General features: G+C 43.2%; 3 protein-coding genes across 4 annotated transcripts; 1 reads left to right on the top strand and 2 right to left on the bottom strand.

The window, feature by feature from the left end:
* Positions 1-8,118: 8,118 nt before the first annotated feature.
* LOC124660254 lies at positions 8,119-10,262 on the bottom strand. Of its 2 annotated transcripts, none has more exons than XM_047198055.1 (3): positions 10,158-10,262; positions 8,739-9,368; positions 8,119-8,627 (listed from the first exon to the last, which is right to left on the bottom strand). In XM_047198055.1, the coding sequence occupies exons 2-3, from the start codon at positions 9,284-9,286 to the stop codon at positions 8,561-8,563; spliced, it is 615 nt and encodes a 204-aa protein (XP_047054011.1). In that variant the 5' UTR covers positions 9,287-9,368; positions 10,158-10,262; the 3' UTR covers positions 8,119-8,560. The 2 variants fall into 2 exon arrangements, with proteins under 2 accessions (XP_047054011.1, XP_047054012.1); XM_047198056.1 differs by having other exon boundaries at positions 8,739-9,363.
* A 6,176-nt stretch (positions 10,263-16,438) lies between these two features.
* On the top strand, positions 16,439-17,940 carry LOC124660255 (light-harvesting complex-like protein OHP2, chloroplastic). Its single transcript, XM_047198057.1, has 2 exons — positions 16,439-17,031; positions 17,666-17,940. The coding sequence occupies exons 1-2, from the start codon at positions 16,598-16,600 to the stop codon at positions 17,778-17,780; spliced, it is 549 nt and encodes a 182-aa protein (XP_047054013.1). The 5' UTR covers positions 16,439-16,597; the 3' UTR covers positions 17,781-17,940.
* A 581-nt stretch (positions 17,941-18,521) lies between these two features.
* On the bottom strand, positions 18,522-22,138 carry LOC124663586 (putative pentatricopeptide repeat-containing protein At5g09950). Its single transcript, XM_047201272.1, has one exon. The coding sequence runs from the start codon at positions 22,136-22,138 to the stop codon at positions 18,959-18,961; it is 3,180 nt and encodes a 1,059-aa protein (XP_047057228.1). The 3' UTR covers positions 18,522-18,958.
* Positions 22,139-22,384: the final 246 nt, after the last annotated feature.

Raw genomic sequence — 22,384 nt, 5'->3', positions numbered from 1 at the left:
AATTATTCATGAATTTTGAAGTATTAAGATTTTCCCTCTTTTTGGAAAATCTTAACTTTGAAAAGAAATGATTTGGAATAATAGAATTCCCTTTTAAATTATTTGAATAATAATTATTTGAATTCATTTTTCATTTTTCCTTGATTTTTAAATTCAAAGAAAATTGCAATTTAAAATTTAGAGTTCAAATTTGAATTCAAAAATTTCAAAATTTGAATTGTATAACCATTCTCATTTCTTATTTTATTTTTGTTAAGAATAATTTATTATTCCTTAATCTTATTTTTCTTGAATTTTTAGAGGTCTTTTCCATTTATTTTTATTTGGTAGAATTCAGGAGATAATCCAAAAACCTAAAAGACTAAAATGCCCCTTGCCCAATTGGGCAGGCCCACTTCTCTGGCCCATTTGGACAGCCCACCAGGGCCAGTCCGAAACGACTCGGTGGCACCTAGTCACTCGGCCCACCTCACTCTCTCTCGTCCTTACGCTTCGCTCTCGAACCCTAACCCTAATCGCCCAAGGCGATTCTCGTGGCGACTGAGCCGCAGCCATGGTCGCCGTCGTGCTCCGGCCGACTCCGGCCAAATCAGGGCACGCCGCGATGCTCACCGACGCAGCTCGCGACGGTGCATTCGTTCGTCTGAGTGGTTTCGTCGATTTCGTCCTCGTGTGTGCGCGCGCGTGTGCGGTGCTTGCAGACGCCGACGGTTCCGTGGCGATCTCCGCCGATCTGCGCTTCCTCGCCGTTCCTGGTGGTTCGCCGCCTTCCCTGGTGAGGTGTGTGGCCTGGCACGGGCCTGGTCGCGGTTTGGCGCCGCCGTGACTGGCCTGTGCCACCGTGCCGCCATTGCTGCAGCCCCTCCTTCGCCAGGTAACCCCTACTGCTTCTTCTACCTCCACTTCTCCATCCATACCTTCTCGATCTATGCCTATTGCCGCCAGTGTATGTTGCTGCTGCGGTGCTTATCATGTGGCCGTGCTTGTTGTGCTACTGCCTTTGCCGATGTTCTTGTTGTTCATGCGATGCTGTTGTGCTACTGCCTGTGCTATGTTGTTGTGCTACTGCCTGTGCTATGCTGGTGTGCATGCCATGCTCTATTCCTAAGCTTGTTGATGCTATACCTATTCCTACTGGCTCCTTGTGCTGTGCTTGATCCTATGCTATGCACCTGCTTACTATCTCATGTTCATATGCCTACTGGCTTGATCCTATGCTCATTGGCTTGCTTATAGGCTTACTGGTTAATTCATAGGCTTATTGGACTTGTGATTGTCCTAGGTTTGCACTACTGACACTTGTGGTGTCAGTGATGGTCACCCATGACTTGTGTAAGCTTTAGTTGATCCACTTCTTGGATCTTGTCTTGCCTGTGATGCTCTGTTTGGTCTTGTGCTTAATCTACTTGAGCAATTATCTGCTAGTGGCTTACTTATTGGTGAATTCCTTGCTATATGGATGAATTGCTAGCTGTTGTGGTTACTGATGCATGCTAATGATGCTTATGCATCTGTGTATGTGTTGCTGGTGCCTCCCATAGCTTACTGGACTTGATCCAGTGGCTAAGATGCAATGGTGCATACTGTTGTTGCCTTACAGTGATGCCTTGACATGATTCATGCATGGATTTGTGATGTATTCCTTCCTGGATGAATGGATTACTGATGAACTGCTTATGCAGTGATGCTTAATTGTCTTGCTATGCATGATTTGATATTTCCATGAATGATTTGGAAGTATTACAAGTCTGAATCCATTTCTGGATAGTGATGGCTTATCCGCTTTGTTAAATAGATGGATTTGTGTTTGTTGTGACCTTAGTAGCACTACTACTACTTGGTTGCTCACATAGTTGGCTAAATCGGGTTGGCTACTTATCTCTGCTTGCATAATAGGACATCATACATGCTATGAATACCATTATGCTTGCCTGTGAAGAAATCTTGGGCTTTTCTGATGGTTTTATAGCTAGGGTTTCACTAGGTGGTCTTTGGTAGCTATTTATAACCTGTAATCTTCTATTGGTGCTTTCTGTGCCTGTGTGCTTGCTTGTGTGCACTTTTGTGCATCTATCCTTGTTCATATGCACAGAGATAGTATCTGGAGGTCTAGGTTCTATTGGCTTCCTTTATTTCTGCCAGTGATCCTTGGTTATACCAAGTGATGATCACCCCCTTGAGCATCTGCTCATACCATGAGATGTGTCATGCATAAATGATGGTTTGGATCCATTGGATCCAATCCAGGAACTTGGTATACCTGTCTCCAGCTCCTAGATGAGTAAGATCAACTGTAGTTGTGTAGTTGCTTGGTGTTCTGGTGACTTGTGCGTCTCCTCCTAGCTCCTGAATGTCTTGTTCATGTACCCATGGTTTCTGTTGAGTTCTGTTTGGTGATTTTGGATGGATAACTGGATTCAGTGATGGTTGGTGCTGTTCTTGAGCAAGAACTTGTGATGAACACTTGCTGTTCTTGGTTGTGGCTTGCTGAATGGTGACTTGGTCGACTGATACTTGGTTTCTAGGGTTTCTACCCTATTTATCCCTGCTGTGCTTTCTCTCTGGCTGTGACACACATCCCTGCTTGGCTGGTGACTCACATGTGGGTGTTGTGCTGTTGCTGCACAACTCCTTCATGAGCTGTGAAGCTCTGTGGTGAAACTTGAGCCCCTGGTGTGCTCAGGTTGCTGTCCAGGATTTTGGACAAACACATGTGTCAATAACACTTGGTTTACCTCTAACTGATTACTGACTATCTATTTAACCCCTGCCTAGCTATTCTCTTTGTTTTGCAGGTTTTGAAGGTGAATACGACCTCAAGGAACAATTCTTCCAAGCCATTAGTTTTAGTATTTAGTCTAGGATCAAATAATATAATATTTTTATATTTTCTATTTAAATTCATTCAATTCTTGTATCAAGAATATTGTAAAGACTTTGTATTTATGTGTGTATGATCAATAAGCTCAAGTTTTACTCATGAGCTCACTTTGTGTATGTATCAATTACTTATAAACATTTGTGTATTTATTTTTCAATTTGAAATTCAAATTGACTTGAATTTATGAAATGTGTTTGAAATATGAAATGTGTTTGAATTCTAAATTCATAATTCAAATTCTATCTTGTTTATAATTTCTATTTTGAGTTATAAATTCAATATAACTTGTCAACTGAAATCAACTCCCAAAATCAACAAGATACAAAAGAGATCATGTCAAAATTTCATAGCTCACATTGCCTAACCCTAATTGCAAGTGAGAGAGAACCTTGATCCCTCTTAGGTTTAGTTGCAATAAGGCGCAAAAAAATTCCCTCGTTTTGCGATGAAATGCACATACCATTTCTAAATCTACCTTTCGATGTTCCTATGTGGTGGGTTATTACATTGGTGCACTTAGGCAAACCCCTAGTTGATAAGCTTTGAGCTAAACAAGTAAATCTTGAGTAGTTTTATTCCGCCTTGTTTAGCTCTCAAATACAAGTTTTTGTAACCCGCCTATTCACCCCCCCCCCTCTAGGCGACGTCCTTGTACATTCAACTACCCTTCGAGCTGTTGGCATGCTTTACAAAAAATGAGGTTCATTCTATGTTTATATTCCTAGAGCTGGGTGTTTGTTCCCCCACTCCTTTACCTGACATTCTATTCTCCCTCAAGAATGGACAACTGCATTATGTTGTGAAGGAAAAAACAAGAACAACCGTACCTTGAGGAAGCCAAGGAGGAGCTCCACCACCGCACATATACGCCACGTAGAACAACTTCTACTTGCTTGGAGTCTCCATCAACAACATGAGCAACCTCACCAACTCCCTTCACGACACCGCGCTTAAATTTTCACAAAACTTTGATCAATGGAGTCACGGTTGGGGCCCCGCGAACTACCCGCCACCACCACAATGATCTAGCAAGCCAGTTTGCAAGAACCTAAACTTGAGGAAGTTGTTGACAATTCTACATCAAGAGGTGGTATTTTTAATTTATCTTGTAATAATTGAGGTTTTGCTACAACTCATGAGAGATTTGAAACACTCGTGTTGGTTTCGTTGCAACACTTTGCTTTTCATTTGCCTTTTTTTGTTGTAGTAGTTTTTAGCCTTGTCTTTGTCGCCTTTATTTCTATTCTATCTACCTCATACAGAAAAATCCAAAAAGATTTATCCTTTCATATTTTTCTTTTGGTGTTCCCATGCCACTTCTATGTTGCCCAAGGATTATTGCGGGGAAGGTTGAGCCTCTCGAGTTTTGAAGGAACACATCATACGGAAGAAATTTGTGAGCTCATGAACTTGAGGTATATATGCCTTACCAGCCCTATGTAATTTTCAAATGCCCATGCTATATTAGTACTAGTTCTAAGTATTATATTAGTGGAGGCATGTCTTGACAATTATAGTGAAGTTTATATTGACTCGTATGATTGGTTAACTAGTTGTTACTATGTGTTTCTTTAGAGAACCAACTCTTGCCATTGGAAGCATATGAAAATTAAATAGAACGTGAGAAATTCTCTTTTAATAATGACTTAGGTGTTGTAGTAATTGTCTTGAGAGTCTATCCTCAGAAGTAAATTCAAGCCCATATAGATTAATGATCGACGTGAAGATACTTTTTGAAGTAAGTTGTTTAATAGAACCTATTTAGTGATAATTAAGCTTCATGCCCAAAATAAGCTGTTAAATTAAAGTGAGATATTGCTTTACGGGTGTCTTGCACCACTAGAATATACCATGGACAACTTCGCTGGCCTTTAACCGATCTAGCACAAGATAAATCTCACATTTTTTTGGCTATGAGTTGATTAAACATCTGTAACAACAATGTTATGATGTGTAAAATTCCTCCATGGACACCACTGCAAACAAAGTTGAAACACTCCTCAAGAGTGTTGTTTCTAAGTCTATCAAGCCGGGTTCACAATGTTTTGGCATGGTCTCATTACTAATAAGTGTGAGTTCTTTAAAGACAATAGACCGAAGGAGGTATTGGAAAGCCATGATTTAAATAAATGGGAGTTAAATGAGTTGCTCTATTGATATGCTTCTTTTGACATGATCTCTCACTCTTAATTGTTTAATTTCTTGAATATAAATCAACCATTGGAAAGCAAGTGTTGTCTAGAGTGAGGTAGAATATCAATTACTCAGTTGACCATCATTGTTTGTGAAAGCCTTACTTTAGTTGCCTTGGCATGCCAATTTTTTTGTAGTATCTTGCCATTACTCTATCTATGTTAAGCTTTTAGGAGAAGAAGTAAGAGTTGCGGATACCAAATGTAAGTGAACTTGCATTTTTCTTATTTCGCTTAGACTCTAGTTCCTTATGATTTTCTACCTTGCTCGAGGACGTTCAAGGTTTTTACTTGGAGTTTTTGATGACTCGTGAAAACAGCCGCTTTATCTCCATCTAAACCGAGAATTTTGTCTCAAATTAGAAGCAAATATCTTCCTAGACCTACTAATAAGTGTCAATCAATGCCAATATGTCTTTTTTTTTTGCAGAAATGGAAGTATTCCAGAAAAAATCAAAATCAATTAATAAAGAGTTACGAGCTAAAGATGTCACCAAGTCAACCAAAACTCCGAGCTGAATCGCAAAAGGTTTAACGAACTCTGGTACGGCCAGCCCATAACACCTAGTCGGATTACTGAAGTGGGATCGGGATACGGAACCACAAGCGTGCAACGGATTTCTACACAAGCGTCCAACGGATTTCCGGTCCGAGTCGCAGTCCTCCTCCTTGCTCTTTATACCAAGGATCAATCAGCGGTACCACCTCCAAGAATCAATCAACCAGCAGCACAAACGCAGCTCTTGCCCGATCGATCGATCAATCGTACGGTACGACGGAGGACATGGCTGCGCTGCGCACCTGCTTGTTTTCGCCGGCGTTTTCCACGGCATCCTCGAGCGGCAGGCCACGCGCCCCCAACGCCCCGTCCATCGTCTCGGTGGTGGGCCGTCGTGAGCACCGCTTCCCGGTTCTGAAGTCGACCACCGCTCCCCGGCCGCGTCTAGCGGTCGTCCGGGCTCAGAACCGCGACGCACAGTCAAAGGCCAACCAACCGCCGGCCGCCGGCGGCCACTTTCACCAGGAGATTAAGCGGATCAAGCAGCACCACCGGGACATAATCTCCACCGACGGCGGCTTCCTCTACGCCGAGGCGACAGCGATGTCGGCGCGCGTATGCATCTCTGCCCTGGAGGCCCTCGACATGGCCTCCCTTGTTCTGGACAGCGCGCGGCTCAACCTCGGCGAGGCGGGCGAGATCTCCGCGGAGACCATCCACGGGACCGTCCGGCCGTACGCGGCCCTCTTCTCCGCCGCCGCCGAGGACGCGTACTGCAGGAAGGTGAACAGGAACACGGTGGTCCGGTTCCTCGGCGCCCTGCGGGGCGTGGCCGCCGTGAGCCACATCATGCTCGAGGGCGCCCTGGAGGCCCTCTCCCACAGGAGCCCGAGGGAGGCCGTGTCGGAGTACGCTTTCAACTCGGACGTGGAGGACATGTACCGCGAGTTCGAGCAGGGGATGCGCCAGGTGGAAGACGACATTCGGAACGCTAGCGCTGTGGCGACGTGCAAGCTGGCGGTGCCGGTGATCCTTTCAGGCACCAAGTTTGCAGGGTCGTTCGTGGGACTCATGGTGGACCGGCGTAGGAGAGTGGTGGAGAAGGCGCGAAGCAAGTCACCAGTATGATTTTGTAACAAGAGACGCAGTAGCTAGCTGTTCCATGAGAAGGAACTCTGTTTTTGTTTACCGCCTTCAGGCAATAGGTTTGTAGGGATTAAACTCGTTTTATTATTCGACACTTGTTATGGACGGACCGGAGGGAGTAGTAAAACAGTGGACATAGTTGCATTTGTAAATTGTTTGATTACCAAATCTTGTCCAAATTGCATAAGGTAACACTTGGTCCTTGTTTTCTAAGTTGTTGGGGGAACACAGACCAAATTCAGATGGAATATAAATTTACTTAAAAGTAAATGATATTTTTTTCAGTAGCATCATAACACATATGTAGCCATCAATAAACGGCGAATTTTTAATACATTTTTTCTTTATTTCCAGAATTAATACACATTATTGCCAAATTTCACAAATAATACACCGCAGGGGTACCGCTTCTCGAGGGGAAGTAATCGGGAGCGATACTCGTAGGCCACGATTTCAAGGACGTCCTCGCGCGTGGTCCAAGAGAGCAGTTGTCGGGCCGCTGTTCCCCGAGTGGACGGCGTCGGGAATCGCCACCTCGAAAAGGCACGCTGGTGCTGACGACCTGGCCAACGACAGGGCGGTTGGCGACAGAATCCCGATGCAGCTTATCGGGGTACTCTTCCCCGAGTAGTGGTTCGATCACTTTAAATTGGGGCAATGCCCTCGCCTCCTTCTTCTTCCTCCTCGTTTTAGCTCTCTCATTTTCCTCTCAACTCTGCTACCATTTTATCCCATTTAATAGCGATTTGTTGTCTGTTTGCTTGCTATTTCCACCACCAAAACATCTGATCCATAGAATCTTGAATCCGGTCCCCAAGGGGGATTAGAGACAAAGCCATTGAGAAGCCGAAGACAGCCTTGTAGGAGGCCAAGCTGCAAAGAGCGGCTCGAGGAGACCAGCTAATCACTCGTACGAGTAAGTTAGGTTGAAAAAAAGTTATATCATTTAAATAGTTTCCTCTTCCGCTTCTTTCGTATCTATTTATGCTTGCCTTCCTTATCCATTTTGCCAACCAAAAGTATAGTGAACTGCCTGGAAGGTTTATAGCCCGTACTCCCCTTATACATCTATAAGAAAGTAATATTCGCTATAGCCCTATCTCTTCTCTTCTCCACAGGCACTCAATCCCTATTTGAGACAGCAAGACTTACCTATTATTTATAGGCACTTCCCGATATCAAGAGGTTCTTACTTACCTTTGACCAGTAAGACACGAATGATCTACTCATCAAGGGATGTGATGGCGACATATCGGGATAGACTGCCCTGATTACTTCCTATTGGGTATCGCTTCCCCGATTTCTTCCTCTCGGGAAATGGTACCCCGACGGTGTATTATTTGTGAAATTTGTTAAAAACGAGTATAATTTCTAGAAATAAATAAATAAATGTATTATTTAAAAAATCGCCAATAAATGAACATAACATCTTGACAGAAAAATGTCAGCAGGGCCAGGGCAGCACTTAACAGTGATGAGCAAGGCAAAACAAAGATGGCGAATCAAACATCCATGCCACCACTAACTAGACAGCCTTATATGTTACAACCTAGAGCTGGCCAACACCCAAGAGGAATGAAAAGAAGGCGAAACATAACAAATGAGTCAAATTTTGGTATAGTACAGTGAGCATCAAAACTGTAACGTAGTGTGCAGACTAGCTATGAGGAACACAAACAGACAGTTCAGCACCATATAGAATGTCTCATCGTTGTTTGCTTAGCGTCAAAAGCCACAGGTACCATCATGAATTCTTGATGGATGAGAAGTTTCAATAAGCATATCCTAGCAGAAAGGCTGCAGCTATCCATGGATCATTGTCTCAAATGATAGAGGTGAATTCTACTGAATCACACACTCGCATTTCCTGAAACCCTCGTTTTCTTCATCATCAGACAAACTTTCATCACTGTCGAAATGCAATTATTCAGCAGTTAGAAAAATATTATGAATATAACAACTGGGTACAAGACTTCACAACAAAACAGTAATACAGCACACATTAGTTGTCAGACTGTACCTGGCTTCGAACTCCCTTATCTCGAAAAGCTCCTTTCCGCACGTATCTGTCCACTGAACTCTTCTTCGTTCCATACCCGATTTCAAGGTTTGCACCTCTTCCAGTGACTCGCGCGGTTCCTCGCCTTCACTCACCACTATACAATGCTCTGACGAATCTCTTTTTGAGTTGCTCTTAAGACAACCCTTTATCTCATCTCCAGTGATAGGATCATTAGTCGTTACTTTCTTCTTTGTTAAACCTGGTGAGTCTTCCAAAGAGTTCAATGTGTTGCTTGAACTCACTTTAGGAGGAGATGCAGCTTCAAGCTCCGAAGCTGCGCGACCAAAGCAGATGAAGGGAGCACATTTGCGGGGAGCTTGGTTTTTCCCGGGAGCCAGATTATACACCTTCTCAGCTTCCCCGTCGACTAGTCGGTACTGATTCCAAGGTGATACTTTGACAGGCTTATCTTCTTCTTTCCGTCCAAGCAGCAAAAGAGCAAGGCCATGGCTGTACCCTGAAGCTGATGACGAGAAAAACCCTCCTCCTTCCACAGCCAGTAGCATTTCCAATTCTCATCCAGGCACCATAAACTATATTCTTCTGCTCTGCTTTAAAAACTTCCTCTTCATTGGCTAGTCTACTGTGCTACAAGGGAAAACAAAATCAGACCCAATGCTCTCTATTCTTGCAATCGAGATATATACTAGGGTCTCATGAATGTAGTAAACAAGTAGAAGAAGATGAGCCGCACATCGCTTAGTAGTCAATGACATCAATTCTATAAGTATCTCATTCGACAGGTCATAGACATCTTTACTGCAGTAGGCATTTTGGGTTGAACCAAGACCCTCCAATTATTGGTTGCCGTACACAGTCAAGAAAAAGAAAGCTTCCAATAATATCCACAGTTCCAGTTTTAGTTGAGCCAATTATTGGAGGGTTCAGCCGAGTCACCTGAACATGATCACATGCCTAATGTACTCCAAATCGCATCAAATAATAAAGGGATCTTGATTCACTCGTACCTCTAATAAACAGATAAAAACATTTTAAAAAACTACAGTACAGGTTGACAAGAAGTGGCTAATGAGGTAATCCTAACAAGATTTATTCCAAAGTTACCAACAATTGCTCACTGTAAACTTAATTCAGACGACTAAGCTTGAGACTAAAAAAGAAAATCCGCAACATTGAAGTAATGCCCAAGCTAAGATCCCATTGATGCTTAACGGACTGAAGAGGGGCCTTGACACGGATCTAGCACCCAAGAACCAAACCAAATTACTAATCGAGCTCACGTAAGCAACGCATTTGCTAACACCCAAACAAGAACCGGCACAACTCGGATCTCGCCAAGCAATAGTAAAACAAGAGCAAAACATCGGGAAAGTTAGTCAGTTGGGAAATAAAATGCTGCGGTTGAACGGATCGTACCTGGGGGAGAACTACATTCCGATTGGGCGCGGCAGGGTGGGAGGCGGGCGAGGTATCGGATCTGAGCCTGGATTTGAGAAGCGAAGCGGAGAGGAGAGGAGAGCGGTGGCGGAACAAAATCGTAATCGAGCTAAGGTTTCTGCCAAAATTTTCGTCCAACTTTTTAGTGGACGGTTTTACCCTCCCACCAAATCACATAATACATACACATGCCATGGTACTGGTTCGTTAAAACGATTCTCTTCGTCCGCGCGTCCAACCATCTATGACCCAAGTATGTACAGCTCCTGGCCCGAGCGGGCGGTGGAGTTCACCCCCCGCACACGAGGAAGCGGGCTTGGGCTTTGATTTGGCTATCAGGGCTTTAAGAATAGTTTTCTGGCCTAAGAACGCAGTAACACAGATGGTGTACTGATGTTCTCGGTTGAATAGTCCCACATCGATCCTTTACGGCAAGATCATCCGGTTTATATACGGCCAGAAATTCCAACCATCAGCAAGCAATTACATGACAACATTTGACAGCTCTCGGAAGAGAGAGCACAGCGCTGGAGCGATGGATCTGGATCAGACAAAGACGCCAAATCGAGATCACGGGATAGAAAATCAGAGGAGGCAGAGAGGGATCTTAAGAAGGGAGACGGAAAGGCTCGGATATGCAGGGAATCAGTGGTGGCGGCCGAGGTTGAGAGATCTCACAACGGGATAGAAACTCAGAGGAGGCAGAGAGGGATCCTAAAGAAGGAGACGGGAAAGGCTAGAAGGGAGACGGAAAGGCTCGGATATGCAGGGAATCGGTGGTGGCGGCCGAGGTTGATAGAAACTCAGAGGAGGCAGAGAGGGATCCTAAAGAAGGAGACGGGAAAGGCTCAGAATCCAGGAAATCAAAGGTGGCGGACGGAGGATGCGCGGCGCTGGAAGAAAAATCCCCTTTCCTCCTCCATGTGTGTAGGTTGAGCACGGTTGGCTCCTGCCTCGAGGACGAGAGAAGGCGGAGGATGCGCAGCGCTGGAAGAAAAATCCCCTTTCCTCCTCCATGTGCGTTTCAACGAAGCCTTATCCTATCCTCCATGCTCGACCATTGGCACTGCTACACACGTTTGGCTTGTATGTTTTTATCGTGATGGCCTTGTAGGTTAACAGCACAACACCACACGAGTTTCTTTCCATTTTCCGTAGCATCTTTCAATGACATGTGGGATCTTTCTGTTCTACACACGTTGCATCAAAAGAGGCATCGCACACACAAAAATGAGTATTTTCTATGAATTATTTTAAAACATTTCAATTTAGACGTGTTTTTAGTTTTTTTTCGAATACGTTTTCGATTTGTATATATATTTGTATTCAGAAAAAATAGAGTAAGTACTTTACCGCCAATTTTTTTCCTCCAACTATGATACTGGTTCAACTTATGCGAGGCACCACAACCTCAATCCATCGACTAGGCCCGGTGGTATTGCAAGCTACTTAATATCTCGAGAAATTGGTGTCGGGATTTCAAGTATGAGAACATATGATAAATTGGATAATTTTGCATCCTACATTCCTACGTTGTGATTTTTTTCAACATAGTTGTCTGGTGAATTTGTGGTGTTGTTAGGTGCGGGGTTTGTGTCAATTCACATTGCAGAATTTGTGGCATTGCTCGATGCCACTGGCCAGCTATGTGTTTGCAGGATTTGTCAGCCAAAATTTTGTATGAAATTTATGCAGCTCAATATTTTAATGACTTTCTACATAGTTTTATTTACTTGTTCAAATTAAATTTGCAAGATGCAAATTTCAGCGGCCACCTCCATCGAGTTTTTTATGATGGTAATCGCATCCGTAGATGGCGCCTTCCAGTTACGTGCATTTTATCTTCGAATGTGCCATACAAAAGAGCCATTATCTATAAGTTTGATCTTTGCAACAGAAGACCCAAGAATTTGCATATCTTTCATCTCAACTTTTCCTTTTTAGTTCTAACAAGTATATTATTTAAGTCGGTGTTTTTGGATAAACATGATACAAAACAAAAAGATTGGAAGTAGGCGCAAAGCTTTTCCTTTTCCGAAATGAATGCTTTATTATATTATATACATAGAAAATTAAATGTTAAGTGAGAGCTAACATATTCGAATGATCTAAAACAAAAGAAAATAAATAACATGCATGTATTGTTTATTGTAAACCCGGTGCAACGCACGGGCACTTTTGCTAGTAAGAATAAAAATAAGAAAAGGGGGGAAACGAAAGGGAAGTAGGAAAGGGCTCAGTGGCAGTTGGTGCTGTGCTGCGCTGTCCTAGTGAGACTTGCGCTGTAGATGATCATACTGGGCTCCGCGTCGGAGTTGACCTCATGGGCCCGGATCGTAAGTGGGACGGCCACGACGAGCGAAACCGTGGGAAGTGGACAGCCGTCGGATGACGGAGCAACGATGGCGATCGGCGGTCAATTTGGCAACATGGCAAGCCAATGTTTAGGCAATTCATACTACCTCCGTTTGGAATAAAGTTAGAAACAAATTAGCAACAAAATATTAATTATATTATACATAATTTGTATTTTAGATTTGTATTCAAAAAACACTTTCTAATGATGCTAATATTATATACCAAAAACTTTTATATATTCAGAGTAATTCTTGGTTAAAGAAGAAACACAGAAAACAAGGACATTCATTGGAATGCAGAAAGTAATACTCTCTCTTCTAAAATAACATTCTCAACCTTTTCTATGTATCTATAACTAAATATATCTATATACTTTCGTATCTGGATAAAGTTGAGCAAATTGTTTTGAGACAAAGCGAGTAATATGTAGAAATTAATTGGTTTATCGCCAAATTTAGAAGACTTTTTTTATAGTATGATAGAGTATTTAGGAAGATACTTCGGCTGAAATCTAGAGCACATGTAGATGTAATGATGCTATCTTTGCAAATAGCCCAAAAGGTAAGTAAGACCATCTCCACCGAAAACTGCAGATGGAGGCCAAGCTACATGCAGCCCTTTATTTTTTAAAATTCGAAATCATAATTTTAAGTTTCAAAAAAGTCTGAAAAAAAATCCTGGACGTAGACAATTATGAAATCGATAAACGTGCAAAATCTCAATGTGAAATTCTTTGTATTGTAGACTATACAAAAATGAAAAAATCTGATAGGTTTATAGTTTTGAAATGTGCACTATTCATTATTCCCATATCCGCACATTTTTTGTGTGTAGCGCAAACTATTAATAATTTCACATTGAGATTTTACATGTTTGTAGATACCATCATTGGTTACATCTAGGATTTTTTTTCAGAATTTTTTGAAATTCAAAACTATGATTTACGAAATTTTAAAAATAAAGGGATACATGTAGGTCGGCCTCCATTTGTCCACTCTCCATCTCCACAAGATTCTTGGGGTTCGGACACAAAATTAATCCTCACCGATGCTCCCATCTGTCGGGGCCACCTTTTACTCCGACGCAATTACGCACAACATTGAGGATGACGATGGTAGCTAGAAGGGCAAGCTCACTGTCGACAAGGCCAAGAAGTTCGTTGAATACGCGGTCGCCGAACAGGAGGGTGCTGAAACACTGGGTCGTCAGCGCGGGTGGCCTGGTGCTCTGCCTTGGATGAAGAATAGGGTTAGGGTAGTTTAAATTTTAGTTAAATTTCTTTCTAATTTGGTTCTAAATATTCTAAATTTGAATGAAAACATTTAAATCTGAGTGAATAGGGTTAGGGTCTTCGTTGAACATCTGTTGATATGTTCTAACACGATTCTTCAGTTGAAAGAGAGAAACGCGTCAGTCGTAAGCTTGTGTTAGATACTGGTAGTAAGTATACTACTCTTCCTGAGCTTTTTCGATTTGAAAAATGGTGGCTTCAACATGAGGAGTTTTCTGAAATGGTTCACAAAGTATGGAATAGTGAATGTAATTGCACTATTGCAATTGATATTTGGCAGTTTAAGCTTAGGCTGTTGTGAAAAAATTAAAAGGGTTGAATATTAACTTTGAGGCTGCTTTGAAAAAAAAAAACTCTTTTGCAAGAGTTTGATATCTTGGATGTGTTTTCAGAACAAAATCAACTTGATGCTAGGGATAAAATGAGAATGGAAGAGATTAAAACCGAGCTTGATGAGATTTGGTCCCAAGAGGAAACTAAAGCTTGGCAACGTTCTAGGGATAGGCAAGTGGTCGAAGGTGACCGCAATACTTCCTATTTTCATACGGTTGAAGGCGTAAAAAGAATATTAGTGTCCTCATTGGCCCTAATGATCCCGTTGAAACTACCGAGGAAATTCTTGATGTAGCAGCGAACTTTTACAAAAATCTTTTTGCCAAAGAAAATAGACAAGATATTTCCTTAGACGATGGTTTTTGGGACATGGATGACCTTCTCACTGATGAGGAGGCCTCCCTGCTTGATGCCCCTTTTTCGGAAAAAGAGATACATGATGCTATCATGGGGTCTTATGCGGTTGGCGCCCCTGGGCCCGATGGGTTTTCCTTTCTTTTTTATCAAAAGTTTTGGGATTTGATTAAATTTGATTTCATGGCCCTTGTGAGGGATTTTGAATCCGGCACTCTTGATGTCTCTAGACTAAATTATGCCATCTTTACTTTAATTCCGAAGGATCATGATGCTAAAGACATGAAGAAATTTAAGCCTATTAGTCTTGGTAATTGTAGTCTGAAAGTAATAACTAAAGCTATTACAAATAGGATTACTCCGATTAGTAATAGGATGATCGCTAATAATCAGACTGCATTTATCAAGGGTCGCTACATTCTTGAGAGTGTAGTGGCGGCTCATGAGGTTATCCACGACGTTTATTCTAAGAAGCACTCAGGTCTAGTTTTGAAACTAGATTATGAGAAGGCTTATGATCGTATTGATTGGGAGTTCTTGGATTCTATGTTGCAATCTAGGAATTTCTCTCCTAAATTTAGAACGTTGATTAAATCTGTGTTGTATAAAGGTTCCTTTTGTGTTCGTATTAATGATTTTAATAGTTCTTATTTTGTTGCTGGTAAAGACCTTAAACAGGAAGATGAAGGAAGGCGAGTAAAAAGGTTTTAGACCAATACCAAGTAGAGGGGCGCTGCTGAAGGCCCTTGGTTAAGTTGAATACACTACCACCGTTCTAAACTTCTAATGTAAGGCAGTATTTTGCACAATCTTCAGTGCAAGACTTGAACCATTAGTATACATACCAAAATATATGGAGTAGCTCATAGATTGTCGTAAAATAACAGGATAAATCCACGTGTACGTGCACCCGTTTTCTTGAATATTAAAAAAATGCCATTTGAAAATCTCAAAAAAATCATGTATTGTTTTGATAATTGTGTAAGTTTTCACGGAAATATTCGATTGTATGTGCCCACACAAAAATGACAAAATGTCCAAATGACACTATAATGATTGGTTGTGTACTGTTCATGGAAATAAGGAATTCTATTTTCACATTTATGTGTAGGTCACACATAGTCTTTTTTATGCCAAAATCTGCACAAAAAAGCGTCAACATACAATATAAATGCGTGCAATTTTTTTTAAAAAATTCTAAAACTTTGGAATTGCCTTTTTTTATAATGGGGTGCATGTGCACCCGGGTTCACATGCTCCGCGTCCATAGATTGTCCTCTTTTCTACAACCTCCATTCTATATTAACTATTGCGGATTTGTCAAAATTTGCATGTATATACACGCTAAAACGTGTCTAATGTATGAGTAGTGAGATAAATCTGCGACCATTGATATGGAACCCAGGGAGTATGTATGTTACATACTCAGGCTGTCTCAAGACGAGCGTTCTTTTATGTAAGGAGTATTTTCTCTTAGTCACTAGACAACACATTTCTATCTCCCTCCTACACCTCTCTAGACTTTCTTCTTTATTCAACTTAGTCTCCTTGATCGCACTCTCACAACATTGTTACCACCTCCACGTAGCTCGTGTGATGATCACGCCCTCAAAGGCCAAAACAAAAAGCAGTGACCCTAGTACACGTCTACACGCAGGCCTCGCGTCCAGAAAAGTGGAAAAAAAAATTCTGCGCAAGTCTCCAACCAACAAGTTGTACGGGGCGTCCGGGCCTGACGGGGACAATCGCAACACGCAGCAGGAGGCAGGAATGTCTGAACGTGCTGCGCCCATGTCGAGTCCCTGAAAACCTCACAATCTAATCCGCAACTCGCCATCGAAGATCGAACACCTGCTGCTCCTTCTCCTCTCACGCATCTCCAACTCCAACTAGTACTTGGCACTGCCCCTGTTCCCTGTCCCGAGAGGGGAAGAGACTTGACACCACACACCCTTATCCACAACGAGCGCGCCCCAGTGTAGTGTGTGTCCAAACCTTCTCCACGCCTTCCCTCCCATTCCCTTCTCCTCTGTCTCTCTGTTCTTTCCAAGAGCCAACAACGCCAGGCAGCTCAAACGAAGCAATGTCTTTGGCACCCTCCATCCCTTCCATCAAGGTGAAGGTGGGACGTGTCGTCCCGCCGCCTTCGTACCGGGCATGCAGGTCCTTCGCCGTGATCCGGAGCTCCAGCGCGGAGGGGCCCAGGAGACCGTCTGCGCCCCCGCTGTCGCCGCCGCCGCCCATGCCTCCCAAGGGGCCATCTCTGTCCAGCCCTCCGAGCCTGTCCAAGCCACCCACCCCGGTGAAGCCGGCAGCGCCGTCACCTCCTCCTCCTGAGACGAAGCCGGCAGCCTCGGTGGCTGCTGGGCCGCCACCGGTGGGAGGGGTTGTGACGTTCGAGTACCAGAGGAAGGTGGCCAAGGAACTGCAGGAGTACTTCAAGAAGAAGAAGCTGGAGGAGACCAACCAGGGGCCCTTCTTCGGGTGGCTAGCCAAGAACGAGATTTCCAATGGAAGGTATGGCTGCCCCTCTGCAACTGCAACTTGCATCAAGTTTAAGCAGTACATGTTTTGTTAGATTTTCTAAATAGTAGCAATCAGGTGATGAAATGGAATACAGTTCCTTAAATACTCCCTCCGGTTCATATTAATTGACTCTAATATGGATGTATCTAGACACATTTTAGTTCTAGATACATTCATATTGAAGTCAATTAATATGAATCGGAGGGAGTAACAATATTTCATAACCTACTGAATTGCAAATTAATGGTGCAGAATGATCATGGTTTATGCTTGTAACAGACATCAATACAGCATGCCCCCAAACAAACAACTGACCTCTAAAATTTTTTGGGCATGTCTACGAGTACTCAAAAGCAGGGATCATAGTAAAGTTACTGCAAACTATAGTGTTCTTTCTCCTGAAGTAACTTACCTATAATAATAATAATAAGTAACAAGTCACAGAAGCGACTAGTAATAGCGACAAGCATGCTGAAATAGGCTTCCCCTACCGTAATTCGGCCAAAAACAAAAAACAAGCATGCTGAAATGCAAGATGATGCACACTTAAGTTTAACTGTTCCGTCAAATAGTTTAAGATTGCTTGTTCCTGTATGGTGATTCTGATTATATAAAACTCTTGCAGATGGGCTATGTTTGGGTTTGCAGTAGGGATGCTAACAGAGTATGCAACAGGCTCGGATTTCGTCGAGCAAATGAAGATCCTTCTCTCCAATTTTGGGATTGTGGATTTGGACTGAGAGCTGATGTTTGGTGTTGTTGTTATGTATAAGTCCGAAGTATAATCTATCTTCTTTTATCCAACGTATAGAAAGATCAATCTTGCACATTGGTATACCCTTGACTTCATTTGTACTACTGTCCTGTCAGTTTTGATGAATGTAAAATCCACTTTCCATCTTTCTTTTTTGCTAATAAGGGATTTCCTTGAGAAGAATAAAACGGATATTCCATTTGGATGTCCGTACGTGGTAATTTTTTCATCTAGAATAAATGCATCATTCAGAAACTAAGAAACGGATGGATCTGCAAGCATGTTAGGCCTTCCTTCAAAAGCTTAGAAGGCTCTTTTTTAAGCAAGACATCTCTTTGCCTATGCATAGAGTCAAGGACAAGCATAAACAATCTACGGCTACTGCCTAGTTTCTTTCCTTGCTTTGTACATATCCTTGTAAACACTTTATAAATTTTGGCAACAAATACAGTAGGAGGATCGCCTACTATTCATTGAAAAAATGCATAATTACAGGGTTTCAATCTCAATTTAGCTTTCCAGCCAAAGAAGAACTCACGTAGTTAGAGTGACATGAGTTTGTTGGTCCCACAATGTACTGAATACACAATGAGGCTTACAAAATGAGCTTACTAGGTCATGTCGATTGTGGAACAAAAAAAAAAAAGATATGACGTGTGCTATCCACATATAATACCGATGAATGTCTACAGATAAGTAGACATATTACCTTCTATGGAGTGTGCTATCCACGTATACTCACTGAAGAATGCCTACAGATAAGTAGAAATTCTAGATTGCTGAATCTAATCTGCATACAAGGTTTTACATAGCAGCAAACCACATCAATTAAGTCAGTATTCATGTTATAAAAAATTAATACTCCCTCCGATCCAAATTAATCTGCATACAAGGTTTTACATAGCAGCAAACCACATCAATTAAGTCAGTATTCATGTTATAAAAAATTAATACTATATTACTTTCAAGGTTAAGGATCTTTTGCAACTTGGAACAGGGAAGTGGCGGTAAATCCATGGTAATGGAACAGTTTACCTGAACCTTTAAATAGCAGCATTGACCTCAAATGGAGGTAAGTTAAGAACACCATGTGTCTCGTTGTTTGGTACCATAAAATCAGAAGAGGTTAACAATACCCTGTCCTGCTACCGCCTCATAAACAGGCTACCAGTAATCTCCACAAGAACACTTTCCATCCTCAAAATGATGGAATCGGATGGAATCCCTTAAAATGATTTGACGGCCAATAATCTGAGATATGTATCTAAAAGCAGTGTGACAATCTCCACAAACCCGAAGATTTTTCATGATTCTTATGGGGACACCTGAGGAGGAGCGAGTTAAAACAAAGGCAACTGCAAGCTTTTCACTATGATAGCTTAGCAACTCCTCTTTGTTCTCTTCTTCAAGGTCATACAAGGCAAACTCTGTCATTGGAACATAACCTGCATTCCTTATCTTCTGGATCAAAACACTTAGTTTTTCATATATTTCTTTGGTGTTCGGATGTGATCTGTCTCCGGCAATGAAAGTATGAACTCCATCACCTAGGGTTACCCAACTGCGACCAGCCTCTTTTTTCACTGCTGCCCCCCCAATTGCAGCTCGTGCTTTGGCTGTATCCTCCCACCTTCCTGTTGCTGCATAAAAGTTAGATGCGAGAACATAGTTTACAGGATTTTGAGGTTCTAATTCCAAAAGCATCCTTGAAGCTTCTCTCCCCAGATCTATCTTGTCCCTGTCCTTTGATTGCCGACAAGCAACTAATACGGTCCTCCATATAAGTGCATTTGGTTTCATTGGCATTCTCTTGATGTATTCCCGTATCTTAGTGAGCTTACCAGCTCGACCAAGCAGGTCTATAACACAAGAATAATGTTCAATCTGAGGTACTATACCATGGTCCTCCATCATTTCAAAGTAGTCTAGACCTTTATCTACCAATCCAGCATGACTGCAGGCAGACAGAACACTGATAAATGTGACATGGTCTGTATTTGCTCCACTTTGCTGCATTTCTTCAAAGATATCCAAAGCTTTTCTTCCAAGACCATGTCTCGCATAACCAGAAATCATAGAGTTCCATGAGAACTCATTTTTCTGACTCATGGAATTGAACACCTTTGAAGCATAGTCTATCCTTCCACACTTGGAGTACATATCAACAAGAGCACTCTCAACCACAACATCTGATTCCAACTGTGACCTAATACCGAAAGCATGCATCTCCATCCCACGTTCCAATGCTGCGACAGAGGCACATGCATTCAGTACAATGGAGAAGGTGCAACAGTCCATCATTTGGTCACTGTGTATCATAAGCCAAACACAGTCCATAGCCTCCTGCAGATGGCCATTGTAGATGTAACCTGAAATCATTGAATTCCATGACACAGCATCCCTTCTACCCGACATTTCAGAAAACAGCTGTTCACAAGAATCCATGTCTCCTGACTTAGCATAACATGACATCAGAGCATTATCCACTGCATTATCTTCTATAGCTCCATGCTTCAGCACCACAGCATGAACCTGCTTTCCCAATTCAAGCACAGACAACGGCGACAATGCAGCCAGTAAGTTAACAAATGTTACTTTATTTGGGACCAAACCACTCCTCATCATATTGGAGAATACTTCAACGGATTCAGCAATAGGTGCTTGCGAATTAGCCATGACACCCATGATAGAATTCCAGGAAACAACATCATGTTCAGCCATAGAGTTGAAAACTTCCCAGCAGTCGGACCTAGCTCCACATTCTCCGTACATTTTAACCAATGCATTTGAAACAGAGGTATCTAAATCCAGTCCCCACTTTACAGCATCACAATGCAGTTGCTGGCCTGCAGCCAAAAGTCCCAAACTTGCACATGAGCTCAAGCCGCTAATTGCTGCAAAATTCGATGGACTTATACAACGTTGCCTCATTGTACAGTAATTCATCATTGCACCTTCACAGTAACCATTCTGATCAAGAACCGAGATAATAGTGTTCCATGAAACTCGATCCCTTGCAGAAAGCAACTGGAAAACTCTAGAGGCTTTTTCAATGGCACCGCATTTGGCGTACATATTAACCAGACTATTACTGACAGCAATTTTCAAATCAATAAGTCCAGTTCTAAGAAGATGTCCGTGGACTTCCCTACCTTTCATCAAGCCATCCTCCGGCACAGAAAACTCAGCTATCGCACCGAGCAACACGACATATGTGTCTGCATTGACAACCACTGAGTCCCTAGTCCCCATGAAAATCCTAACTGCTTCTTCACTGCAGTGCTGCTTGACCAAACCTACGATCAGGCCATTCAATGTAACTGCGTTCCTCTGTTCCAAACTGAGAAAAATGTCCTTAGCTTTATCGAGCATGCCATGCCTCGCAAATGCACTGACTAGAGCGCTTCCCACATAGAGGTCACTTGAGATGCCAGAACTGAACACCCTCGCAAACACTTGCTCAAGCACTCCTGAGCTGCACGAGGGCACAGATGCCGCAGTGACCAGGCTCCCAAAGGTATGCTCATTTGGCCTCAAGTCAGTTGCATGGTCATCACGCAGCATCGCCATGAACAAGGAAAACGTCAACGCCACATACCCTTTCTTAGCATACACAGACATCAAGGCGTTCCACGTGATGAGGTCCCTTACTGGCGCGGTATCAAACACCCGCTGCGCCTGGAGCGGCAGACCAACAGAGCAGCTACCGTACATCGAGATCAGCGCATTGCAAACCGTCGTGTTCGATGCATACGTAGTCTTGGAGACCAATCCATGGACCTGCACCGCGAATCCGAACCGGTCCGGGCCGGCGTCCTGGCACGCGCGGAGCACGCTCCCGAAGGTAAACGACGTGGGCCTGCTGCAGCCTGAAGAACCAACCCGCAGCATCGCGCGGAACGTCCGGAAGGCCTCGTCGGTGCACCCCGACAGCACGTATCCGGATACGAGGCAGGTCCAGGAAACGGCGTTCCGGTCCGGCATACCGTCGAACACCAAGCGCGCGCAGGCGAGGCGCGAGCCCTTGGCGTAGGAGTTGACGAGGTGGTTTGAGAGGAAGAGGTCATGGGTGAGGCCGCGCTTGACGAGCTCGAGGTGGAGGCTCTCCGGGGCGGGGTCTCCACCGCGGCGGCGGAGGAGGGAGAGGAGGTCGGCGTGAGGGTGCGCTGGCGGCGGCGAGCGAGGAGGCGGCGATTGCGGAGGCGGGAGGCGGTGGGCGAGGAGGTCGCGAAGCGGCACTGGAGGTGGGAGGCGGCGAGGTGGCGGCGGGGAATGGGATGCGGAGCTGGAGCTGGAGGAGGAGCGGAGCGCGAGGTGGGCAAATGGCGGGAGCTTGCGCTGCATGTGTCTCGTAAAAGAGCGTCAAATGGGAAGGATTTGACTTGTGCTAAAAATGACTCCCACCGTACGTCCCACGTCGTTAGATGAACAGAAAGGAAATGATAAAAAAAAAGTAAAGTCTGTTTCAAACAAAATGTACTCCGTACAAAGGTTTATTGTGCTATACTTGAATTACCATTGGTCGGATGTTCTATCTGAACCACAACATGATAAGGCTCATCTGCAACATTTATTTCTACCCGACTAGAA

This window comes from Lolium rigidum, chromosome 6 (genome assembly GCF_022539505.1).
Source record: "Lolium rigidum isolate FL_2022 chromosome 6, APGP_CSIRO_Lrig_0.1, whole genome shotgun sequence".
Lineage (NCBI taxonomy): Eukaryota > Viridiplantae > Streptophyta > Magnoliopsida > Poales > Poaceae > Lolium > Lolium rigidum.
Note: the sequence above shows the minus strand (reverse complement) of the source record. Positions and strands in the feature narration are given on the sequence as shown.

Excerpts from the sequence above, each read along its gene's own strand:
- LOC124660254 (XM_047198055.1), bottom strand. The coding sequence starts at position 9,286 with ATGCTACTGGCTGTGGAAGGAGGAGGGTTTTTCTCGTCATCAGCTTCA. Across the intron at positions 8,628-8,738 it reads ATAAGGGAGTTCGAAGCCAG|TGATGAAAGTTTGTCTGATG; the intron begins GTACAGTCTGAC and ends GCATTTCGACAG.
- LOC124660255 (XM_047198057.1), top strand. The coding sequence starts at position 16,598 with ATGTCTTTGGCACCCTCCATCCCTTCCATCAAGGTGAAGGTGGGACGT. Across the intron at positions 17,032-17,665 it reads AACGAGATTTCCAATGGAAG|ATGGGCTATGTTTGGGTTTG; the intron begins GTATGGCTGCCC and ends AAACTCTTGCAG.
- LOC124663586 (XM_047201272.1), bottom strand. The coding sequence starts at position 22,138 with ATGCAGCGCAAGCTCCCGCCATTTGCCCACCTCGCGCTCCGCTCCTCC.